At 37.5% G+C, this 25,098-nt stretch overlaps 2 protein-coding genes across 2 annotated transcripts in view; both read right to left on the minus strand.

The window, feature by feature from the left end:
* Nucleotides 1–8,080, minus strand: part of Uqcrc2 (ubiquinol-cytochrome c reductase core protein 2) — a 20,879-nt gene extending 12,799 nt beyond the window's left edge. Inside the window, exons 1-7 of the mRNA XM_005323733.4 lie at nucleotides 7,922–8,080; nucleotides 5,616–5,699; nucleotides 5,349–5,498; nucleotides 4,418–4,482; nucleotides 3,050–3,106; nucleotides 2,543–2,667; nucleotides 75–172 (exon numbers count right to left, since the gene is read on the minus strand). Of these exons, the coding sequence (XP_005323790.2) occupies nucleotides 75–172; nucleotides 2,543–2,667; nucleotides 3,050–3,106; nucleotides 4,418–4,482; nucleotides 5,349–5,498; nucleotides 5,616–5,699; nucleotides 7,922–7,954 (612 nt within the window). The 5' untranslated portion in view covers nucleotides 7,955–8,080. The remainder of the gene's footprint in view (nucleotides 1–74; nucleotides 173–2,542; nucleotides 2,668–3,049; nucleotides 3,107–4,417; nucleotides 4,483–5,348; nucleotides 5,499–5,615; nucleotides 5,700–7,921) is intronic.
* The window catches only part of LOC101976897 (phospholipid-transporting ATPase ABCA3-like), a 26,463-nt gene continuing 9,415 nt past the window's right edge, over nucleotides 8,051–25,098 (minus strand). Inside the window, exons 5-7 of the mRNA XM_040278098.2 lie at nucleotides 23,079–23,177; nucleotides 18,395–18,582; nucleotides 8,051–18,017 (exon numbers count right to left, since the gene is read on the minus strand). Of these exons, the coding sequence (XP_040134032.1) occupies nucleotides 18,528–18,582; nucleotides 23,079–23,177 (154 nt within the window). The 3' untranslated portion in view covers nucleotides 8,051–18,017; nucleotides 18,395–18,527. The remainder of the gene's footprint in view (nucleotides 18,018–18,394; nucleotides 18,583–23,078; nucleotides 23,178–25,098) is intronic.

Here is a 25,098-nt window from a genome sequence, read left to right on the forward strand (position 1 = left end):
TGAAAAAAAAAAAAAAGAAAAGAAAAAAGGTGAAAATGAGCACATTTTAAAATGCAGTATGTTTTACCAGTTACCTCTTCTGAGGTCACTTTTCCAATTCTATAGTCTGGGCAATACAATGAATTAGCCAAGGCATTCCGGTAAGCAGCAGCATGCAAATTTTCAATGAGACCTATAAGATAGTTAAGTAAAGAAGAAATTACTGAACTATCACTTAAGTAAAGACAACAATATTTTAAAAACTGAGTATACAAAAAATCTATACAAATTTGGCATTCAAATATTAAGAGGACTTGAAATTTATTATTATTTAATCTCTAGCACCTTTGAAAGTCTGCCAGTTGAATGTGCTGAGGAAAATAAGAGATTATATAGTAGCAGCTTCTACATGTCAGAGCCCACCTAACACTTTTCTTTATTTCTTTTTTTGGCACTGGGGATTGAACTCCGGGGCACTCAATCTGAGTCACATCCCCAGCCTTATTTTGTATTTTACTTAGAGGCAGGGTCTCACTAAGTTGCTTAGTGCCACACTGTTGCTGAGGCTGGCTTTGAACTCGTGATCCTCCTGTCTCAGCCTCCCAAAACACTGGGATTACAGGTGTGGGCCACCCAGTATCCCCTGGAAGGTATAACTGTCCACATATAGGAAGTCTGAATCTAGTTATAATTCTTCCACCACCTTGCCATGTGACCTTAATTTAATCTGAATTCCACTTACCTCTAGGTTTGCACTCCAGGGAATGAAGGTGTTGTCAGGATACAGGGAGTGATGAAAGTATCAATTTTAGGTTATATTACTAGTTTTCAGGAGTCAAATGCTACCATTTACCTGGACTTACTCCTCACTGGTACCCTGGTCCCTGCCTTCCTGCTTCGGTGTTTTTACTCTAGTTATATTTCCTACATTTGCTCACTATCTGGACAACTGTCTAATGCCAGGCACTGTGCTAGGTGCTGTAAATACAGAGATGGGCCTGATATAATGCCCACCCTCAAAATGCTGGGAGAAGTCATGAAATAAAGTATTACAGTACAGTATCAGCATTATGTTGGAAATGCAGTATGAGCACAAGGGAAGGAAGTGGAAACTGAAAAAGAGTAAAGGAAGTAAAATATGGTGTAAGTCTTATAGAATGAATGTTTCATAGGTGAGTGATGTGGGATCAGCATGACTGGTAGAGAAAACAGATAAAGCAAAGCCATAAAGTACGACAATAGGTGGATTCAGAGGGGAATCACTGCTAGAAGGGGAAGAAGGCTGAGCAAGAAACAAGAGAAGTAGGACTGGACATTTTAAAAAGCTAGAAGTAGAGATTGTGATACCAGATAGATTAATCATCATAAATGGTAAATATTTGAGGACATATAGATATGTTTAATGTGACTTAAACACTACACAATGTATACATGGTACCCTATCAATATGTACAGTTTTTATATACCATTTTAAAAAAGTAAAAAATAATAAATAAGAAGACAGACATAAGTTGTAAACTTGGAGACAGAGACCAGAGAAGATACAACAAGACTATACTGTAATTGTACGGGGAATGATGGCTGCAAGCTTATGCCACCGATGGGGCAGGAGTCATTCTGGAAATGTAAATCCTCTTTTCTTCTACTTTACCATTCCATTTGTTTGGTATAGGTCCTCAGCAATAAAGACCATATTCCTCTGACATAAAGCATCACCATGAAGTAACAGGAGCAATATGAACTAAATGTGCTATGTTCCAGACACTGAAAGGATCCTTTCTTGACAGGCTGACATTCCCATGGAAGCCTGTGGCTTACTGAGGCCCTGCAGTGGGTTCCCAATTCTCATCTACCTGCACACTTCTGCTTTCTCCAGAAGTTGTATGACTTCTAAGAGATAGCAGAGCCTGTTTAGAAACTTGTTCTGTCAGTTTTACTTATTCATGCTATATAATTAAACACTGCATAAGCATAAAAAATGAACACACAAAAAAGTTCTTTTTTTTGGTACTGGGAATTGAACTTAGGGGCACTCAACCACTGAGCCACATCCCCAGCTCTGTTTTGTGTTTTATTTTGAGACAGGGTCTCACTGAGTTGCTTAGCACTAACTTGCTTTTGCTGAGGCTGGCCTTGAACTCATGATCCTCCTGCCTCAGCTTCCCAAGTCATTGGGATTAAAAGTGTGCACCACTGTGCTTAGCCTGGCTAAGCTCTTATTTTTTTAAAAGTTAAGTTGCTTGCTTCTGAAAGACTCAATAAAGGGAAGTTGATTAACAATAATAGCAATACATAACAATAAACAATAGCAGCAGAAGCAGCAAAGATAAACTGCTGATGCTTCTGGTGCAAGCAAAACAAACACATGAAGGAAAACAGGAAATACATCTAGGACTTTATAATCCAAATTATAAAAATATACTTAAATGTGCACATTTTTTGGAAAAGATAGTTTCAACTCAAGTATGAAAACATTTCAACAGCAATTTTTGTCTCTAAAATCTATCTTCTCAAAAAGCCAGTACTTTAGAAACAACAGAATGTAATGTGAAATTGTACTTACGAGCCTGTGGATTCTGAAAAGCCACAGCTTTGTCAATTCTTAGCTGAGACTGAAGGGCAGCCACTTCCCAACGACGAAATTCTGGTGCTGTGGTGACATTGAGCAGGAATTCCATTAAAATGTCACTAGAAAAAATTAAGAGTTACAGGTCAAAAATTTTAAAAACCAACATTCAGGATTCTATACAAACGTTAACATTCTCAAATTAAATGTTAAGACTCGTAGTAAATAGTATTATGAGCATGAAATTTGTTAATAATATACTGAACAAAAGTCAGAGGTCACAGTGACACAAACATGACCTGAGCAATTTAGGAATTTTTTAAAAAGCACATATTTAGGGCTGGGGTGTGGCTCAGCGGTAGAGTGTTTGCTTAGTATGTGTGAGGCCCTGGGTTCGATTCTCAGCACCACATATAAATAAATAAAATAAAGGTACATTTACAACTAAAATAAATACATATAAAAAAAAAAAAGCAGCTATTCTAAACACATGCAAATACTTACACATCATCCCGCAGGCACTCCACAGTATATGCCATATTTTCCCTTGTTGCAGTCACACTGAATTGGAAATAAATCAGAATGAATAAATCAGAATAATAAACTTTCCTTTTGTCTTTTCTGTTAAATCAATAAATTCCTTTGGAAAGTTTTTGAAGTGCTATCAGAAAGTGCAAAATGATAACATACTCATCAACTAAATTAAAAAAATTTTTTTTTAAAAAAACTGGCAAATCAACTTTAAAAAGGATGAAATTCTAAGTCGTGTTATAACATGGACGAACCCTGAAGACCTTATCCTTAGTGAAATAAGTTACAAAGGGGAAAAATATTCAGATTCTACTTTTATGAGGAACAAAATCAGAAACAGAAAATAGAACTGGGGTTGTCAGGAGCTTGGGGGATGACAAATAATGGGGAGTCATTGTTTAATGGGCACAGACTTTTGGTTGGGTAAGATGACAAAGGTCCAGAGACAGATGGTATTAATGATGGCTCAGTGTCCCTTAACTCCACAGAACCATACACTTGTCTCATCATATACTATGCTTTATCCATTTCCCTAAAGATGGACATAGATTTTCTAGTTTCAACCAAGATAAGGAATATCTTTATACATGTGAATTAAAAACCATGCTAGACGCAGTGGCACATGCCTGAAATCCCAGTGGCCCGGGAGGCTGAGGCAAAAAGACCAAGACTTCAGTCAGCCTCCAGCAAAAGCAAGGTGCTAAGCATCTCAGTGAGACCCTGTCTCTAAATAAAATACAAAATAGGGCTAGGAATGTGGCTCAGTGGTTGAGTGATTTGGTTTTTTTGCAGGTCTGTGGGAGTTCAATCCCTAGTACACCCCCACAGACCTGCAAAAAAACCAAATCACTTGATTTTTATTAATATTACTAGGTATTCTCTGATTCAAGTGTTTAATTTATACTCTCACAAGCAGAATAAAAGATTCTTCATCTCCCTTATTCCTGCCAAAATATGATATTTAAAAGACTCTGATGGGTGTGAAATGGTATGCAGTTGATTACCAAAACTAGTGTTTCTGGCTTCCTCTTCCGGGAAGTCTGTTCCTATCTTTTATCCAATTATATTTTTCCTTTGCTTGTTTTTGCTGATTTGTAATTCTTTATTTTTCCAAATAGAAATCTTTAATATATTATGTATATCACAAATACTATTCCCAATTGGTTATGTAAATTTTTACTTTAAGGGATAAAGATATTTCATACTTTGATGCAAATTCATCAGTCTTTTTCTTGTTCTGTTTGGGAAATCTTTAATCACCTTGATAACAGAGAAGAGTTCCCTTAAAACTGAATATTTTTTGGTATTTTCACTTTATTTCCTATTATTTATTTAACAAACCTTAATTTGCCACCAACTGCTTCAATTCCTCGGGTTATCTTGAAAGACGAAGCACCCTTCGTAGTCTTGAAAAAGAAAAGATTTTCTTAGTAGTTTCTATTGTGTAATCCTTATTAGCATATTCTAAAGAAACTTTCCTAAGTATTGGATCCTTTTAAATCACGAATTATAAAATAAGGTGCAATGTAGAGCACAAGCATGTATTTTAAATATAAAGTATATTTATGTAAACATTCCATTTTCAAATACAAGCTTACTGGAGTTCTTAGTCTATTCTGAAAGAGAATTACATATGTTCATATATGCAATTCTTTCAGTTTTAATTTAAATAAATCTTTACTTACTGCTTACGTTCTAACACTAACACTCAGATGGACACCAATTTAATTTGCTCATGTTATAACATGAATGAGCCCTGAGGACTTTATCCTTAGTGAAAAAAGTTACAAAACCCTCACTTACACATCCCGGCTCCCCCCACTCATCCTCCCTTCTACTTAGAAATAGGATCTTTGCTGATATACTTAGGATGATGTCACACTGGATTAGAAAGGGTCCTAAATACCTTGGGACAGATGTCCTTTTAAGAATGAAATCTGTACAGACAAAAGGAAGGTCATATGACAACAGAGGCAGGGATTAAAGTGATGTAGCCACAGGTTAAAGAATGCAAAGGATTGTCAGCAACCACCAGAAGCTAGGAAGAGGCAAGGAAGGATTCTTCCTTATAGTTTTTGTAGGAAGTGTGGCTCTGCTGATACCCTGACTTGTCATAAGACACTTCGATTTTGACTTCAAACTTCTAGAACTGTAAATTTATTTAAGTCACATAGTTTGTATGGTTGCTCAAGCAAATTAAAAAAGCTTTTCTTTTTCACAGGACCAAGATACCACAGCATGTTCAAACAGTGAGGTTAATAAAGATACTTACTAAAGTGGATGCAAGACGCAGCAGATGAGAAGTTCCTAAATTGTTGGAGTCCTCAAATCTACTGCCTGCTTTGATGAACAAACCAATTCTTGATGCAGGAGCATAGTTTTCCAGAGAAGCAATTACCAAACCATTTGGTAATTTGGTAAACTGCATTTAAGATTAAGTAGAGATATGATTAATGTCTTTATATTATCAAGGAGAGTAAAGTATATACACACACACACACTCATATATACATATAGCAAGAAACTCAGTCGGACTAACCTCAAGGTCCTGAGGATGTAGAGTAACTCCTGTGGGGGCGACTGTACCTTTAATTTTGGGGGCAACTTTGAGGGAATAAAATCTCTAAACACAAAAAAGACAGGTTATACACATTTCTCACAAAGTGCTTTAAATAAAAGCATTGTATCAGTGCTGCCAAGAGAAAGAGGATGTTCAGAAGTAAAAAGAACAACCATTATCTTCGTGGGATGGTTTAGCTGAATAACTTATTAACCCAACAGCTTACTCAAGCCATTTTAAAATGTCAATTTATTTGTGATTCCTAAAGACAGCTGAATTCTCTATGCTAATTTTTTAACTATATAATAATCATTGTATTTTTCTGAACCTTTTAACTACTTTACTGAAGTTTCTAGTGTTTCTCTCTAGCTCTGATGCTTTGAAAGTTTTTGGAAAGGTATACTGAATTGCCATGTTAACTCCCTTTTAGAGATTTTAGCAAAAGGTCTTTTATGACATTGTATATCATTTGCTCCTCCCCACAAAAAACTGCTTCCTTAATCTGCCCTACAATCTCTTCACTTTAGTCTATTTTCCAACCTTGTAAAAACCCAATGCTTACCAACTTCCTCTGCACTAATATTTTCATTGCATCTTCATTCTCATGTTCCAAAGGCTGAGTAACCAAGGATCTTACCTTCTTTGACTAAATAAAAGTTTATATCACCCTAAGATTAACAATAGATTCATTCACAGCACATTCTTGGTATATAATATATAGTCACAGTAGGGGAAAAAAAGCTTTTATTAAATATCAGATAATGGATTCAAAATGCATTCACTTTAGTCAGTTTTTTTTTTGGGAGGGGGTGCCGCAAATGATATACAATGTCATAAAAGTCCTTTTGATTATGACTAAACCTTACAAGGTTACTAGTGGAAGTACTGCATATATAAAACTTGTTAATCCCCAAATGCTCCTGCCTTGGTCTCTGGAGTAGCTGGGATTACAGGTATGAGCCACTGCACCACCAAGCCATGACACTTTTTTAGTTATATGCTTATTTGTCCCTTTCAAATCACTAAAGAACTGTCCTAGTAATTATCAATTACTAAATTTTCTTTTGAATAACACAATGTGTTATTTGAATAACACAATGTAAGTGAGAGTGAGATAAAATAAGTACTACAATTAGAAACATAAACAATTGCTTTAAAGTTTACTATAATTTGCTTACTTTGGTCCTTTCCAACTGTTATCTCAGAAAATTGGAATATGGGAAAGTTGGGGCACTCTTGCCATTTTAAGTTGCTCTCAAAGTGTTGTTAATCATTGGGTTTTTTTAGGCATGCCAGGAATATAATTACAGCTTAAATTTGTATAATCCACAGTACATCTATTTAAACATAAAGAACAAGGAAATCCATTCCCAGATCTGGTCTTTTGCATTTTCCTCTAGCAGGGGTTTTCAACGCAGGTACTACGGGCATGTTAGACTGGATAACTCTTCATTATAAAGGGGCTGTTACATGCATCCTAGGCTTTTAGCAGCACCCGTGTCCTTCTTATCAGTAGCAGCCTTCCCAAAAGTAGTTATAAACAAAACTGTCTCTAGACATTGCTAACAGTACACTGGTGCAAATTATTCCTTGCTGATTTTTTTTCAAGCGTTTCTTCTTTCATTACTTGGTAACCAGTGCTCCACAGTGACAAAACACCTATCCTTGAGGAAACCAGTTGTTCAAAAGGGGGAAGCCCTAGTTTGAACATAACTGTCACTTAGGGAAGCCCTAGTTAAGCGGCTTTTGACAAGGACCGACCAAGAATCCCTTCCGGAGGGATCCTATAGTAAGAGACCAAGAGAAGCAGCACACGTTATACTGTCAGGATATAATTACAACGAATGAAGTTCTAGGCAATGGGATAAGCTCTATAGGTACAGTATTTTATTTCTTACACTTTATTAGTAAGCCCATTTCACCGCTGGGGAAACCGACACACAAGATAAACCAAGAAGCAGAGGCCACGACTGGAGAGGCGCGGCGGGTGGGGCTTAGGTGTGGGGCAGAGTAGTGACCTTCAGGAGTTTCTCCACGGAGTCGCTTGGCCTGGCTCTCAAGCCCTCTCTGTCTCTTCAGGTCTTCCGGTGTTAGGTCTCTTCTGTGCACAGAACGAGCCAAGTCTCTCCTAACACCTGAGCTTTCAACCCTCTAGGTCTGCGGGTTCAGCTGAAGGGCAGATCGAAGCCCAAGGCCTGGGACCCCACATCACGAACCTCCGGCCCGTACCAGAGTGCTGACACACTGCCCAAAGACCCTCCCCAAAACTCTCCCGCTGTGCTCACCGAGAAGGACCCGGCTGTGCTCAGTAGCTTCATGGCTCAAGAGTCCGCTGACCCACAGTCACTGCGGGTTAAAGGCGGGCAAGATGGTGGCGGAGGACGGGAATTTCCCAGCTTCCCCCGCGAACGCTCTTCCCACGCCCCCTTCATAAGGGTTCTCTCTATCCCGACCGCGCTCTACTGCTCTGGAAGTTGGATCAATCCGACTTATCTAAGACACAAGGCACAAGGGCGCACATTTTCATAAGTAAACATACAAAAGGTAGTTTAAGATTACCTCCTTTGGGTTTATATTACCGGCCCACATATTCACTCTTTAATTCTTTTCTAATTCCCTCTACGAAAGTCCATCACAACTCCCCCGCCACCGTGGACTCTTCCGACCCTGATTGTCCAATGATACGCCTTTCCTGGCACTGCGCAGGCGTTTTCTGGGCTCAAGCCAGGAGTTGTGGACTTCCGGCTCCCTGCAGTTGATAGCTTTTGGAACCAGCACACCTCGCTTTTACGCTGTGCACCGAAGCCCCGCAGTTGTCTGCTGCTTGGTGAAGTCCTTGCTAGATCATTAGCTCCAAATGAGAGCAGAGACCTTACGTGACGTATGTGCTGCTGTATCTTCCAGAACAGGCCAGAGAGACTCTTAGCTGGGTCCACCACCTGAGGGGATCATCTTGAAGGTCCCTGCTCTCATGGAAATTGCATCCTATTGGGGTTACAACGAAAATTAAGCAAAACGGCTATAGTTTTCACGTGTTTTGAGTAATAGGATTGCGAGAGACGACTCAGCGGAAACTCGCATGTTGAAAATGCAGTCATGTGATCAACTGGGCAGAGAGTTCACTACATTCTGTGGATATTAACTAAGGAGGTGCCTTATGCTGGGCCCTGCGCTAAAGGAAGAAGGCGTGGTTTCTGCTCCCAGGGCACTGGTCTAGTACCCTGCTCGCCACGTTGGTAAACGAACTCTCAGCATCAATACCTTTGGGAGTTTGTTAAAAGTGCCAAGTATCCAGTTTCTCAGATCTATGCACTTTACTTTCAGAAGGTCTGGTGGTGGAAATATTACAAGGCATAGGTAAACGTATCACCTTTGGCTTGTGCCTTTTTTGCTCCAAGCCTGCTACTGTCTTTAATTCTAACAAGCTTGTAAGATGCACTATAGAACCTGAAGCCAACTCAATTTTTGTGCCGTCAGCGGACAACCCTGACCCAATCCATACCATAGAGGTTCACCAGGTGTGGTGCATGAGATTTTAAATTGGCATATGAATGAATATTGTTTCGTTTTAATGGTTACATGGGCTTTTTTGTACTTTTACTAATGAAAATATCTAATTATCAGAAATAAATTTTAAATTGGGTTAAGAATCAAAATAAATGTTACTTGCAAATCATTAATGACTATAAATAGAAAACATTTTTTTTAAAAAAAACTTTATTTTATGTGGTGCTGAGGATCGAACCCAGTGCCTCACATGTGCTAGGCAAGTGCTCTACCACTGAGCCACAACCCCAGCCCAAACGGTTACATGTTTGATTATGGCAAGCAATCCTAGAGATGGATAGCCTTCTTTAAATGCATTTGTAAAAAAATGAAAGTTGGTTTAAGAAAGTTTAATTAACTTTTGGTATAAGATATGGAGGTATATAACATAAATCATGGATGTATTTATACCAGTGAGTGAAATTTGGGAAACATTGTTCTGATCACGTCACCTGTCTGCTTAAAATTCTTCAATGACTTACCCATGTTTTTTAGGATAAATTTCAAATTCATTAATAGCATGCAAAGCTCTGTTACCACTGCTCCCAAATTAGGTATATCCCTGAGAGTCCAATTATTAGAACTTCATCATCCAGCAGTTCAAGTCAGGCAGGAGGGACACACAGATCCCTATGTGTTCATGTACATGTGTGTGTGTGCATTCACATACACCTGTTTAGATTGTGTCTCATTCTTGAGTTACACCACCATCCACATACCAGAATGTAAATTGTGACCCAAATATCTGAAAGGAGGAGCATTCTGTTCAAAATGTAGAATTTGAAACATAATAATTCATGATTTCAGCTACATAAATCAAAATCCTGTCTATACAGTGTTTTGGAACATTGCAAAATTTCCTATTAAACTTTCAACTATACATAGAGTGCCATCTTGTTGACAGATATGCCACTTCAACATCATTGTTGTGCTCTACTCAATTTCATGACTTGCTCATGTGGAGGTCTCTGCAGCTCTAGCATTTTACTGAAGAAGCAAATAAGAGTTCTTGAAATTGTTTCTGCATAGGAGATTACTGAAAGTCCTGAGAGGAAACAGTCAAGAAGAAACCATACATACATACATGGAAGGCCAGATCAATGCATTGCTGGAAAGTTCTGCTAATTCTATTATTGTGAAATCCAATATGACCCAATGAGCCCAACACCTACCTCTGTGTGTGTGCATGTGTGTGTGTGTGTGTGTGTGTATGTGCAGGCGCACACGCATATGGGTGTGAATGTGTGAATCCTTGTTCGTGCATGTTTGTGGAACCAAGAATGTAAAAAGAAATGAGGTGGGCTGGGGATGTGGTTCAAGCGGTAGCGCGCTAGCCTGGCATGTGTGCAGCCCGGGTTCGATCCTCACCACCACATACAAAGATGTTGTGTCCGCCGAAAACTAAAAAATAAATATTAAAATTCTCTCTCTCTCTCTCTCTCTCAAAAAAATAATGAGGTGAGAGTGGAGGCAAAATAAACCACAGGAAAATGGTTTGAGTTTATATTTGGGAACAACATTGTCTTGTCAGCTTAGAGTCAAAGGCGTTAATCATGATTCCTCTTAGACTCCTAAATGTTTAAGATGGCATAAACCATATTTTTGACACCTCAGTTAAGTGGTCAAAGTCTGCCAAAGCTCCTTTAGTAAATGATTATTTCCCCATTTTCTCTTGGATCTGTACATTTCCTATGAGCAGAAAAACACATTTCTTTTGTCTTAAAAACTATTTTCACCTTTCTTTTGGTTCTAGTGAGTTTGATATGCACTTCTTTGCTTGATGTCAGATATGAAGGAATACAGAATACATAAGATCACGTGTGTCATAATACTGCAGAGATATGAAGGAAGCGATTTTAGGATTGACACCTTATTGAGAATGAGCATTTGGAGCTAGTCTAGGAGATGTCCATGTTCTAGTTCTTACAATGTGCAGTTAAACCTCATAATATCAATAAAATTTAAAATTCTGCAAGCAAATTAGGCTTGTCTGTCTTCTTACAAATTATTTTAAGACTCAAATAACAAAAGCTATTTTGATAAGGAGGTCTTGGCCCTGGAAGTTTAGGAAACTCTATGTTGCCCAGGCCAGCCTTGAATCTGAGACTCCCTGCCTCAGCCTCTGAGCACCTGGGATCATATGTGTGTGCCACCATGCCTGCCATCCTCTAGATTCTTGTTCATTGGGTTTGAAGTAAGGCCAGGGCATCTGCATGTCACCAAGTTCCCTAGGTACACGTGAATAGACACCACTGTAATGTTTCTGAACATATGATCTGCATGTATCATCTGTATCATAGTTAACCTGGGTCCATCACCTGCTATTTTAAAGGACAGAAAACCTTGCTCTGTATGGCCAGAAATGTCCCACATGATGGTGCAATTGTCCCTCAAAATTCAGTCTTTTTTTTTTTTTTAATCTTCCTGTCATCATCTGATCTGGCTCTGTGATGAAGATGAGAGAGATGTTGCTGAAAGATCTGAGTTTGGAACACCTGTTTCTCCTTTTCTGTCTCCCATATGTTGGAAGGGCATTTTGCACACAGTGGTCCTTGTTTTAGTCCTCAAAGTAGAAGATAAACTCATTAGGAAACTTCTTTTAAAAGTATTTATTTTATTCCCAAGGGAATATTCAAAGTGTATATGTGTGTGTGTGTGTGTGTGTGTGTGTGTGTGTGTATAAATATATACACACTTATCTCTAGAAATATTTTCAGCATGTATCAGTTATAGACTGAAGACTGGTGAAGAGGTGTGAGATGGTGGTTGGAACCACTCTTCAATTATTTCTATAATTTTGTTTTTATTTTTTCATCTTTGTTTGGGCAAACCTCAGGAATACTTAGCTCCAGTGTGATCTGACTAATGGAATAATCTTCTAATCCATATTCATCTTTGATTGACTCCAAGATACCAAATACCTTCGGGGCAGCAGAAGAAATCACTGTTATCAAAGCCCCTCACAGGGATGAATGGGGGAAAATACTGTTAGTGAGAAGAAGGTAGCTATGTTTACTCTCTCCTGACATGAACCTGGAGACTCCTTATGAAGCCAATAAATCCCAGTTAGAGAGGAAGAGTCCTGCCCATCTAATCCTCTGTTGATGGCAATTTCCCAGGATAGTGTGATTTTATAAACCTCACACCTGCTGACACAGAACTCATCTATTTACGTCCTTGAATTACAAACAACTCCTAACAGTCTGAGATAATTTAAGGCTAAAACATATATTATAAAATTGCTGTGGTGAGCATTGGGAAAAAAAAACATACTGGCTTTACAAAGTATCTACAGAAGGGAAGAACTGATTCCAGATCTAGAAGGCATTCCAAATGGAATTAGGGTTGACTGAAATCTCTCAGGTGCCTGAATCTGAATGTTTCAAATTTTCTACCAAACCTAAGGTCAAATACCTCCTTATGGCTTTAGGAAGGCCTGGTACCACACTCACCTTTCCCCAGGTAAAGTCTTGCTGGGTATGTGGTAATGGACCATCCCTTCGTGCTCATGTGTTAGGGAGCTGTCTGAGAAAGGGAAAGAGACACTTTTTGAGAGGGATAGGGTTAGAATGAAGGCCATTTCCTGGCATGTGTATTTTTGAAACCAAAGCAAAGTTATAACCAAAAGAAGAAATAGGTTGAAAGCTCCTAATTTAAAAAAATCAACAACATATTAATATTGCTTGCAGATTTATCTTTTTAATTACATTTGACTTTGCTAAATACATCCCTATTTTCTGTGATTCATAAAAATGTGTAGGAGATTTTATTCAGCCATAAAGAATTAAATTATGGCATTTGTTGGTAAATGGAGAACAACATGCTAAGTGAAATAAGCTAGACTCAGAAAATCAAGGGTTGAATATTTACTCTCATATATAGAAACTTAGAGAAAGTAAGGGGAAAAAACAGGAGGTCAGACATCATAACGGCAGAGGGAAAAAGAGGAGGGATGGGAAAGGGGAGGAAATGCAGAATGAAGTTGACAAAATTACACTATGTGCATGTATAAATATACCACAGTGAATTCCATCTTTATGTCTGTCAACAGCAATTAAAATAAATAAATGAGTGGAAGGAAAAAATGTATATAGGTGGCAAGAGAAAAACTTTATCAAGGTACAAGGTCCTCTGTCACTTCATTCTTGACTCTTTTTTTTCCTCTAAAATTAATTTTTTGGTCTTATAATATTTGAAGGAGAAATCTTTCTCTGTTTTATGTGAAAAATAGTTAACATTCTAGTAAGAACCCCTGGGTTCTACCCTTGTGGACTCTTGGTGGGAATGAAAAATGGTATAGCTGCTACGGAAAATGGTATGAAGGTGCCTCAAAAAATTAAATTCAGTATTATCACATTTCAGCAATTCTGCTACTGCGTATGTAGCCAAAAGAATTGAAAGTAGGATCTTGATGAAATATTTGCATACCTATGTTCACAGCAATGGTACAGACACACAATAGACAAAAGAATGGATAAATAAACACGTATATACATATGATGGAATATAATTCAACCTGAGACATAATACAATATGGATGAACCCGAGGAAAATCATGTTAAGTGAAATAAGCCAGCTGCAAAAAGACAAGTAACTGTATGATTCCACATGAAGTATCTGGAGCAGCCAAAATCTCAGAAACAGTAAAACAGTGGTTTCCAGGTGCTAGGCAGTTGTTTGAGGGGTGGAAGGTTTCTGAAGTTTTGGAGATTGGTCTCACAATATGAATATACTTAATACTACAGAACTGTACACTTAGAAATGGTTAAGATAGTAAGTTTTATGTCATGTATTTTTTTACCACAATGAAAATAGCATAATTCCATTTCTAATACATTTTTTATCATACACATTACATGTCAAAAGTGACTTTTAAACATCACTGGGTTCCTTGCAGTTTAGAAGAAAAAAATATCATTGAAAACATGCACACAGCTCATAGTTTTGACTCAAAGGGATGATAATTTCAGTGTTTTTTAAGGCTACAATTGTATCCCGAGATTAACTGTATTTTTAAAATACTAAAGCAAAGACACTTGATCCTTTTCAGAGAGGCAGCTTGAGAGAGAACCCAATCTTTACCATTTGATTCAAATTTGGATTTTATCACATGGTATCCTCAAAGAATGAAAAACTAGAACAACATAAAGAGGCCTCTATTTTCTGTGTAGGGCAATGCTAGTGGTGGTGGCTGTGTGTACCAAGAGCAAAACAAATTAAGGCCATGTAATGACAAAAGAGACTTTTTTTGGAGCATAAGGATGGAGAGTAAAATGACTGAAGGCAGGAGAAAGTCATTCTAAAAAGGTTTCTGACCAGTTGTGAAGGGTGAAAGCACAGAAGAATTCTCCTTATCCCCCAGAAGATTTTAAGAGTCAAAGAGAAATGGTTTTACTGTGAAAGAGAACAATGAAAGATTGTTGAGAAGCATTTCAAAATGCGATTAAAATTTAGAATTCAGAGAATGAAATGTAATTGTGCTATTGAGATTATTAAGAAAATATTAACTATTATGAATTAATATTGTAATTTTTTCTGTTTATGGATATGCCTTAATCATTAGGCTGTAAACATCATGAAGTCAGGGGTCCTGTCTTATTTACCTTTATAGCCTTAGAACCTAGCAGTGTCTGGCAAATAGTAGCCTGTCAAGATAATGTTAATGAAACTAAAACTAGTCACCTAGAAATTATCCCATTCTAAATGCCCAAGTAAAGTCCCACTACCTCAGTGAAGCCCTCTATGATGCATTAGCCCCCATTTCTCTTCCAAATTTCTATACCACTTTTATCTATGTCACATGGTCCTGTACCTAAACCATGTCTACCCTGTCTTATATCCAAGTAGCTTAAGGATAAAACAACTTTAAAATATTAAACATTGCAATTCTACCCCATTTTATTTCTGTAGGAAAAAATAACTGGGAATATATAGTATACTCCATACTTATTATGTCTTAGATAGGTATGACAGTGAAGTGCATGGCCATTTAGCTTGGCAAATCTATGCTCATAGCAGAACTGAACTAGAAAGTGTCCTCGTGGGACAAATTGTTTTCAGTACGATACTGTAGATAGAGGGAAACAAAGACTGAGTGTAGGATTGGAAGGAGGAAGCATGACAGACAGATGGAAGAAGCTTAAGTAAGAAGCTTAAGCAAATAGTGGGAAAGCTACAGATTAAAGCTTATCAGCTTGGCCAACTCTGAACTGCCCAGTGGGTCTGTCCCTTCATACAACATCCTAGGCTAGGCTAAACAACAGCCCTTTTAGTTTACTTGTGGGGAAAATAATACTCTCAGCAAGGAGGAAGTTGAGGCACTAAGATATTGACAATTACATCAAAAATTTTTTAGAAGAACATAGGATTTTTGGTAATTTTGAAACATCTGAACTTTATCATGGGGAAGTCAAACATGAGCCAGACATCTGAATTCTTTTCCTCATCTTTGTGACCAAATTTGATTGATCAAGGCCCAAGAAATAAGGGTATAAACACATAGGAAGTTTTATAATGGGCTAGGATCCAATTTTATTTCTATGAAGGTAGGCAAGGAGATGGTTCCTGCCTTAATGGAGTTTATATGTGAGAAAGATTGTCAATTAGACTAGAAATTACATTAAGTATGAAAAGTTCTAAGGCAAGTATGGGAAAAGCATATCACTAGTCTGAACTCTGAAGTCAAACTGATCTTTCTGAATGCAATCTGATCATGTCACATTCTTGCTTTCAGCAAAAATTTATTGAATACCTACTATGTGCCAGGGCCTGTGCTAGGCATGATGATATGATGAACTACAGGAGACAGAAGTAAACCATACAATTCCAAGTTCAATGAGTATTAAAAAATGCTATGAAAGTACATGACAGATGGAAGTAGGGGTATAGCACTGGTAAGAGAAAGAAGGCTTCTGTAGGAAAACAACAATATTCAAACTGAGATCTTAAGAATGATTAAGTAGGAGTTGGTTGTGTGTGTGAGCGAGGAGGATGGGGGCAGGGAAGAGGAAGAGCTTCCCATCACTCTTGGCATAAAGCCTAAACTCCTTAATATCCTTATAAAAGATCTTTATGGCATGACCCTTTTCTATCTCTACACTATGATTTGAGCATAAAGAATAGACTGAGAACAGGGCAAAAGTAAATCCAGGGAGACATCTTGGAGACAGTTTCAGTAATTGGGGAGGTAATACTTTTCCTAAACTCAGGTGACATTCATGACATATGGATACATATTTTCTGGAAGTTCATCAGGAACTAGATGGAGCTGTTTTATTCTGTTCTCTCTTACAAAGGAGAGCATAGTTTTGTCGGCCAAGAGGCAACAGTACTTGAGTGCCAGACTTAGGCAGGGGCTCCTCCCTTCCCACAGGGGCTCTCAGATGTCTTCCACTGCTTGATATGAAAAGAGCTTTAGCAACCAAAGGTGACAGGGAAGGCCCAGAGCAAATCTGAAACTGCAAACCACTCTGGTCAAATCCCAAAGAGAGAGGATACATTTGTAGGGATATATTGGTTGGTTATGACTAAGCATGGTCTATCATTTAGGTAGGCAGGAAATTTTAAAGTCTCTAGACATTGTGAGTTTTATGTATGGCTCTGTGCCAAATTTTAAATGGAAAATGAAGAGGTCTGTTGTTCTAGTTAACATTCCTTGGTGTACCTTGGTTAAGGTAGCAGGGAGAATTTTTTTTTGGTATTGCAGAATGAACCCAGGGGTGCTTTACCACTGAGCTACATCCACAGCCCTTTTATTTTGAGACAGGATCTTGCTAAATTGCCCAGGCTACCTTTGAACTTCAGATCCTCCTGCCTCAGCCTCCTGAGTCGGGGATTACAGGTGTGTTCCACTGTGACTGGCACAGGGAGATATTAAAAACTGAAATCAACAGTTAGTACATTAATAATTATTTTGTGGTTATGGAGTCACAAAGAGAAGAAAGCACTGTAATTACTTAATGACAGAGGGGTTGCTGAGGGTCTTATTTCTACATCATTGGGGTGGAAAGCTTGGGAACTCTGTGTCTCAACAGAAGCTTGATTAGGAAGGTTGTGCCTGAGCTCCAGTACCTGGAAAGGTTGTTTTGATGAATGTCTTGAGCTCTTGCATTTCTGTCTGCTTATCTCTCTTGGTTTTGGCTAGTAGAGTGTATCCACTTCCATACTTGTTCTTGAAATACTGTGGACTGCCTAGGCACTTGAACTTCCCATTTACCATAATGGCCAGTCTCAAACACAGGGCCTCACATTCTTCCATACAAGGAGCCAGAAAAAGATAGGGCTGGAGAGGCCCACCATGGCAGGGTAAAGACTAAGATTCTAAAGGACTATGTTCTAGTATTATTGGTATTCAAAAAGAAAGTAAATAAGGGATCAGATATATTCTGTATAGATAAAATAAAAACAAGAACCAAGTGTCAGAAGCTTAAATCTATAGTATAGTCAGTCTCAACCTATTTCTACTTCCCTACTTTTGGACATACTATTGCAAAGATCTCATCCAAGGATCCTCAAATGTTTCCTCTGGAAAGAGTCATTTACTGTAAATTCTCTGAGGTATCAAAAGACCCTGGCAAAGTCATTACTGTCCTATGTTCTTAGAATCAACCAAGTCTCCATGGTACTCCCCTCCTCTCCATCCCTCAATCAAGATATGGGCCACACCTATGGGAGATTAGGACAATACCCTTGCTGGACTCACGGGTCCATAAGACTGTGTCCCAGAAGAAGCGTCGGGCCACAGGATCCATGCCAGAAGATGGCTTATTGAGGAAGATGATGTCAGGCCTTCCCAGCAGGGCAATACCTATACTTAGCTTATGCTTGGTGCCACCACTCCATCAGGAAGGATTTAAAGAGAAAAGGAAGGAGGAAAGGAGGTTGTAAGTTGCAGTAACTTCTATGTAGTATTCAAATTGCTGAGAAGCATGTAACAGATACTATGAATGTGCCCTACACTTATCCCTAGTGGGCACATGCATACACACTCACATATATACACACATTTAAAATTAATTAGCTATAATGTATATACACACATACTTAACTCACACAGAAGTAAACTCATTTGTTTCTATTTTTGGTAAATGACTAAATGATATTTGAATGAATAACAAAAGCCTCTTTTGCTGAGGAAACTCTCCTGGTCTAAAGTAAGCTCTCCCAATTAGAATGGGTGAGGGAAAATCCATGCAGATAAGGCATACTCTTACCTGTAGTTTTTGATGAGTTCATCTGCAAAGGCATCCAGGAGAAGTGCTCTTAGTATGTTTTTAACATAAGCAGGAATATATTGCTTGGGAACTCCTCTCAAATAGGCATGCAAGGCCAGCATCTCATACCCTGTTAAGTGTTCCAGCAAGGGGTTATATGGGGGGCAGTAGCTGATTCACTGACAAATCTGAAATAGAAGAACATAAGGAAGTAATGGATCCAAAGCAGCAGTTTAATACTGAAAGAAAATTCTATCCATTTTTTAAAATTTTTTATAACAAAGGATTAAGATGGGGTCCCTTTTCATTTTAGAAAGATTTTCTCCCTACTTCTTCTTCCCCCCATTCCCCACTGTGGATCATGTATGACTGCTGCCTGGCAGTGGAGGATTCTATGGTAAATCCCCAATATTCAACTGAAGTTCATTTCAACTTCCAGATAAAAGTATTCATTGAGCACACAACATGGACTAAATGCTATGTGAAGTACTTATAATCTTACTTGGAAGAGGATGTCTGTTTTTCTTATACACATACATCAGAAAGTAGTAAGATAATAAATTGAGGTAGTTATGTCAAAGTACCTCCATAAGACAGGTATAAGCAGTAAGTTCGATGGAAGAGAAAATTTGGGAGACATGAAACACACCTTTAGACATCTGAAGGGTTGTCACACCAAGGGTTTTCACACTATGATGGACTGTTTATGGCTGCAAGTCAGAGAAGACAAACAAAAAAAAGCTTTGTAGGGCTGAGGATGAAGCTCAGTGGTCAAGTGCTTGCCTAGCATGCTGGGGCTTGCTGCCCCAGTACTGCAAAAGAAGTAGTGTCTTATGGACCCGTGAGTCTGGCAAGGCTATTTTCCTAACCTCCCATAGGTGTGGCCCATATCTTGATTGAGGGATGGGGAGGAGGGGAGTTACACAGTACCATGGAGACTTGGTTGATTCTGTCCCAGTACTGCAAAAGAAAAAAAAAAGCAAAAACCAACCAAACAAAACAAAACCCCCCAAAGAAACAAAAGCCCAAAATTTTTGGAATATAGCTATTCAAAATGGAAGTGTTCTACCAGGGATGGGAATGTAGCTCAGTGTTGTCTACGAGACCCAGCACTGCAAAAAACAAAAGAAAATTATTAAGTGTCCTATGTTTCTGATAGTATCCAACTTTCTCATGGAGCTTGAACTAGGCAGCAAAACTCAAAAGCCTAACCAGCTTGCATAACATATGCAGGTAAAGTATAGGAAAGCAGTGGCCAGGAATTAAATGAGTGGCAGAGCTTGCTACAACAACAGTTAAGGGACCCATTTAAGGGAGGGAGCTACTACTCAGTGCTAGCCAATTGTTTCATTCAGGAAGTCAGATCCAGTATTATTATCAGATCTTCTTATTTTTTAAGAGAAGACAAAAATATTTTTATGTGCAATAAATTGATTTAAAAATGCAGATCCTCTTTGATTAACGATGAGGTTATATCTGGACAAACCCATCCCAAGTTGAAAATATCTAAGTCAAAAATGCACATAATACACTCAACCTACAAAGATATCATTGGGCTAGTAAAATAGTACACTGTAGAGTACTGGTTGTTTACCTTTGTGATCTTGTGATTATCTAAGAGTATTATATTATTCATCACTAGCCCAGGGAAAAAGACCAAAATTCGAACTATGGTTTCTTTTGAATGTCTGTTGCTTTCACACCCTTTTAAGTCAGGAGCTATATATGTATTACGAACTGCTAAATGTTTGTGCCCCACCAAATTATGTGTTGAAACACTAACCCCCACACCAAGGCAAAGGTAGTGTCTTTTGGAAGGTGATTGTGATTATGAATTACCTCGCAAAAGGAAAAGCCCTTATCAATGGGATTAGTGCCCTTATAAGGGAGCTTGTTTGCCTCTTCCAAGAGTGAGTAGTGCCACAATGAAACATAAAGTGGGCCTTTAACAAACTGCCAGGCCTAAAAGTGCTTTAATTTTGGACTCCCTAACTTCCACAATTGTGAGAAATAAAAATTTTGTCAACTACCCATATGGATGGAGACAGTAAGAATAGAGGAAGGACTATACCACTTTAGAGGACTTTATACTTCAGGATTTCCATTATTGCTTTTCTAATTTCTTGTAAAGCTAAAACACAATAATAGAAAAAGCATCCTTTTTGAAGTTAATTTTAATTAATTCATACTCTAATTATCCCCATCACTGTCACGTGTTAACTTCATATTTGACAAAATACCTCAGTCTCCCTGTTTTCTGAATCTTCCATCTTGGTCTATATTTAAGCTTATATGGTTTAAATGAGTTGGTGGAGTCTGTACATCAAACCCTTCCTTACCCTAGCCCCCCCAAGTTCATTGATTTCAACTCTAACAATCTTTTTAAAAATACATTTTTAGTTGTCGATACACCTTTATTTTATTTGTTTATATGTGGTACTGAGAATTGAACTCAGTGCCTCACAAATGCCAGGCAAGTGTGCTACCACTGAGCCCCAGCCCCTCAACTCCAACAATCTTTATATCATCTTAATTTAAGCCCCCCTCAGATCACTCATTATTTGGAACCATTGTCGCTCTGAATTTAACCTTGGGCTCTAATGACCTATATTTATTTGAATATGCCAAATTTGCTTGTCTTTTGCCCTTCTCATGTTTTTATTTTTGCCAAGGATGCCTGGTTCCTCCCCTCCATCCCCTTTTTCTTAATGACTCATGCTTAATTCCTGAAACTTAGTCCAAGCTTTCATCAAAGGGGTTTCCCTATTCCTATTCATAACAGATGAGGTATCTGTTATCTCTCTGCTCTGCAGCATAGCATACCTACTTTGTCATAACACATGCCACCTTATATTAAAATAGCTTCTTCATCTGTTTCTTTCATAAAGCTGTAAGCTCACTGAGTGCAAGGACCATGTTGTTTTTAGTTCTGTAATTCCAGCAGCCACCATAATGCCAGAAACATAATAAATACTTCAAAATATGCTGAACTACAGAAATGATCTCTGAAAGTATAACAGGATATAATAAATGTCTCAGAAGCATCACTAATATTAAAGTAAAGCTTTCCCCCACGAAGTTGAATTTGAAAAATAAATTTCCTTCTGAAGTTTGTGATAAAACATTTTAAAATGTTCCAGAGTTAAGTCTTATACTAAGTTAAGTCTTAGTAATGCTGTGTTAAGTGTGTGATAATCTCCATGTGCATATGTGATGAGTTATAAGTGAGGAACACAGGTCTACTAGAAAAGATAACTTTTCTTGATAAAATTTGGGAAGGCCCTCTTTTCTTCTCACATGGGATATTTTCATGGAGATGTGGTGACTCTTTAACATGTGGACATGAGGGGAAGAAAAAAAAAGCCAGGATGATAAAGCAAAAGCTAGATAGAAACTTGAACAATGTTGATATTTCTGAGCTGCTATATTAAACTTGGAATTGTCTGTTCTAACTCATGAGAGATAATTAAACCTCTAGCTTTGGAACTGAAACAATGTTGAATGGCCTAGGGATAAGGAAAAGATCATCTTGGGAGAGTGAAGCTTTAAGCTACAGTATTTCTCCAGGTAAAAGGTTATAAAAGGCATCAGCATATAGCATTTTGATTGATGTTATAAATCTCAATACTATCTTGGTTGTAAAGTTTATTGGCAGATGTGGAGGGTTTCATTGCTCTGTCCAACTTAGCAGCTTGTAGAAACCGCTTCCCTCTTTTCTGATAAATGTCATGTTCTATGCCTGTGTTGTCCTAGGTCCTGTGGCTGCACAGTGACTAAAACAGATGCAGTTCTTTTCTTTATGAAAGTTTATAATATTCTTGGGGAAAAAAGTTTTTTCTTTTATCACGAGTCTTCCATATAGCATTTTCACTGGGAGTATTAAAGTAAATTCTCTCAAGGACAGTACATATTTAGTACCATTCTAGACATGAGGGAAATAAAGTAATTTGTTATATACAACAGATACATTAAGATATTAGGGAAAACTCTTCTAAACCCTAGGTGAAAAGAAGGGCAACATATCATTTTAAAATTCTCATAAATTCATAGCACTTACTCCTGTCATCTTTGTATTGATATTTCTGCCACCAATTATGGCCTCCCCAGAGGTGATGGTCTCATCTCCAGTCAACATTTTGAGGGTGCTGCTTTTCCCAGCTCCATTGAAACCAAGCAGTCCAAAACACTCCCCTTTATTAACTTTAAACGTTAGCTTATCTACTGCCACAATAGGCACACAGTGAAAATATATCTAAGGAAACAAACAGCAAACAGAAGCTTGAAGTCTAAGAGGGAAGCTATATTCCCCTTTGTTCTAATAGTTGTTCAGGAGAATATTTAATTTCCACATATTTATGAATGTTTTAAACTTCCCTCCTATTTTTTATTTCCAGCTTCAGATCACTGAGGTCTGGGAAATTATTTAATGTTATTCCAATCTTCTTGAATTTGTTAGGTTTTGGAGAATGTTCTGTGTGCACTTGAACTACTCTTTAGATCAAATGGACTTAAGGGACATATATAGATCATTCCATTCACAGCAACCTAATAGACTGTTTTTTTACATTTTCAGGCCTTAGTATACATAAAATGTTTTTCTTTTTCTGGTCAGAAAAAATTTATTTCCAAAGTTCCCATGACATTTGGCAGAGGATTATTTTTTGTTGTGATTATCACTACTCACTTAAGGAAGACTTCTTCCATGGTTGTGATAGAAGCACCAAAACTGGCAATGCCCAGCTTTACTCCATGATTTTCCAGCTCAGCGAACAAAGTTTCAAACCTAGGAAGAGTAAATAAGGGGAATATTTTAGGTTAATTTCCAATATTTCCTTGTTGCTAAAATACTTTCACTACATTATTGAAAAACATTCATTGGTTTGCTCTGGAAAACAATAACTATACAAAGGTAGGAAGGAAAAGAGCCAAATCTTTTCTGTAGTAGTGAAATAATAGTTTTTTGAAAGCTCCATAAGTCTTTTCACTTTTTTTGTAGTACTGGAGACTGAACCTAGGACCTTGAGTATACCAAGTAAATGTTATACCACTGAGCTACACACTAGCCTTTGCTTGTTAAGTGTTAAATGACTGGTCTTAGGATACAACAGAAGCAGAGAAAATATATTTTTTAAAAATATTTTTAGTTGTAGATGGACACAATGCCTTTATTTATTTCTATGTGGTGCTAGGGATTGAACCCATTTGCTTCACATGTGCTAGGGAAGCGCTCTACCACTGAGCTACAACCCCAAGCTGGAAGCAGGGAAAATATCTTATATTGTTATAGTATTTTCAGAACCACCAAAATATGGTTTGATAATAAAAATTTTGTAAGGCAGGGTTTATTATCTCCGTTTTACAAAATCAGAAACTAAAACTCAGGTTAAATGAACTTTAAATTTATATTAGTATTTGGTAGAGCTGAAATTTAAGCTTTATTTCTAGTACTTTCATAGTTTTCTATTGAAAAAAGCGTTCTTTCTACAATATTCTAAGACATGTGATCCTAGTGTTAGAATAGTTAATGCAGGAGTTTTCTTAGGTATTGCCTCACACTTTGGTAACAATAGATTATAACTGTTACCAGTACAACTGATGAAGTCACTGGAATCTAGTAAAAGTAACTCTAAACATAAGTGATTGCTTAAAAATTATAGAACCAGAAGAGCTCAAACTTTGTATCAACCATCCATTTACTATCTATTGTTAAGTATAGGAAACGAGAGAAAAGCTCATGTGCACATAAATTGCAGCTTAATGAATTATGAAATGAACATCTTTGTAACTCCTAAGCTGGTAAAGAAACAATATTGCTAAGTTACATCAAACTTTCCACATTCTTCCTCCTGATCATAACCCTTTTTCCCTCAATACATGACATTCCATTTTCTCTATTAGTTCTCTATTTTTTTTCTATTCCACATTTCTATTTTTTAAATAAATGTAAGGTTAGTGCTAGTTTACTATATTTTTATTCAGTTATATTTATACTAACTCATCCACTGAATTTTTAAATTTGTTTATTATATTTTTCAGTTTTATCATATATGTTATTTTCCAGTCCTAATATTAAAATGTTATTTTTTTTGTTTTGTTTTGTTTTTGTACCAGGGATTGAACTCAGGGCATTTGACCACTGAGCCACATCCCCAGCCTATTTTATGTAGAGACAGGTCTCATTGAGTTGCTTAGGGCCTAAGTTGCTGAGGCTGGCTTTGAACAAGCTGCTGGGATTACAGGTGTGTGTCACCATGCTTGGCCTAATGTTACTTTTTACTGTTTTAATTCCTTGCTAAAAAAAAAACTGAATATGCATATTTATTTTACAGTATGTACTTCATCAAATGGACTTAAGGGACATATATGGGTATGTCTGTTATTTCTAAGTCTGGTTCCTGTTGTGCTTTTCATTATCTTTGGTTATTTTCCAGTCATCTTATTTTAAAAATTACTTTTAGAAGTTGAAATGAGGATGATGTTATCTTCTTCCAGTGAGAGTTTTCCTTTCCTTCTACAAGGGACCTAGGACATTACCAGTCTGAACCAAGGAATGAAGTCATATAGACAATTTTTAAATCGTAGACTAGAGAGGAAAGGTTAGGTGTAGATCCTCAGGGTCTCTCTAATAAAAACAGACTTCTGATTTTGTCTCCTGATCCTTACCACTGTTGTTAACTGCTAAAAGTTAGTCTCCACCTTTTATC

This window comes from Ictidomys tridecemlineatus, chromosome 10, assembly GCF_052094955.1.
Source record: "Ictidomys tridecemlineatus isolate mIctTri1 chromosome 10, mIctTri1.hap1, whole genome shotgun sequence".
Lineage (NCBI taxonomy): Eukaryota > Metazoa > Chordata > Mammalia > Rodentia > Sciuridae > Ictidomys > Ictidomys tridecemlineatus.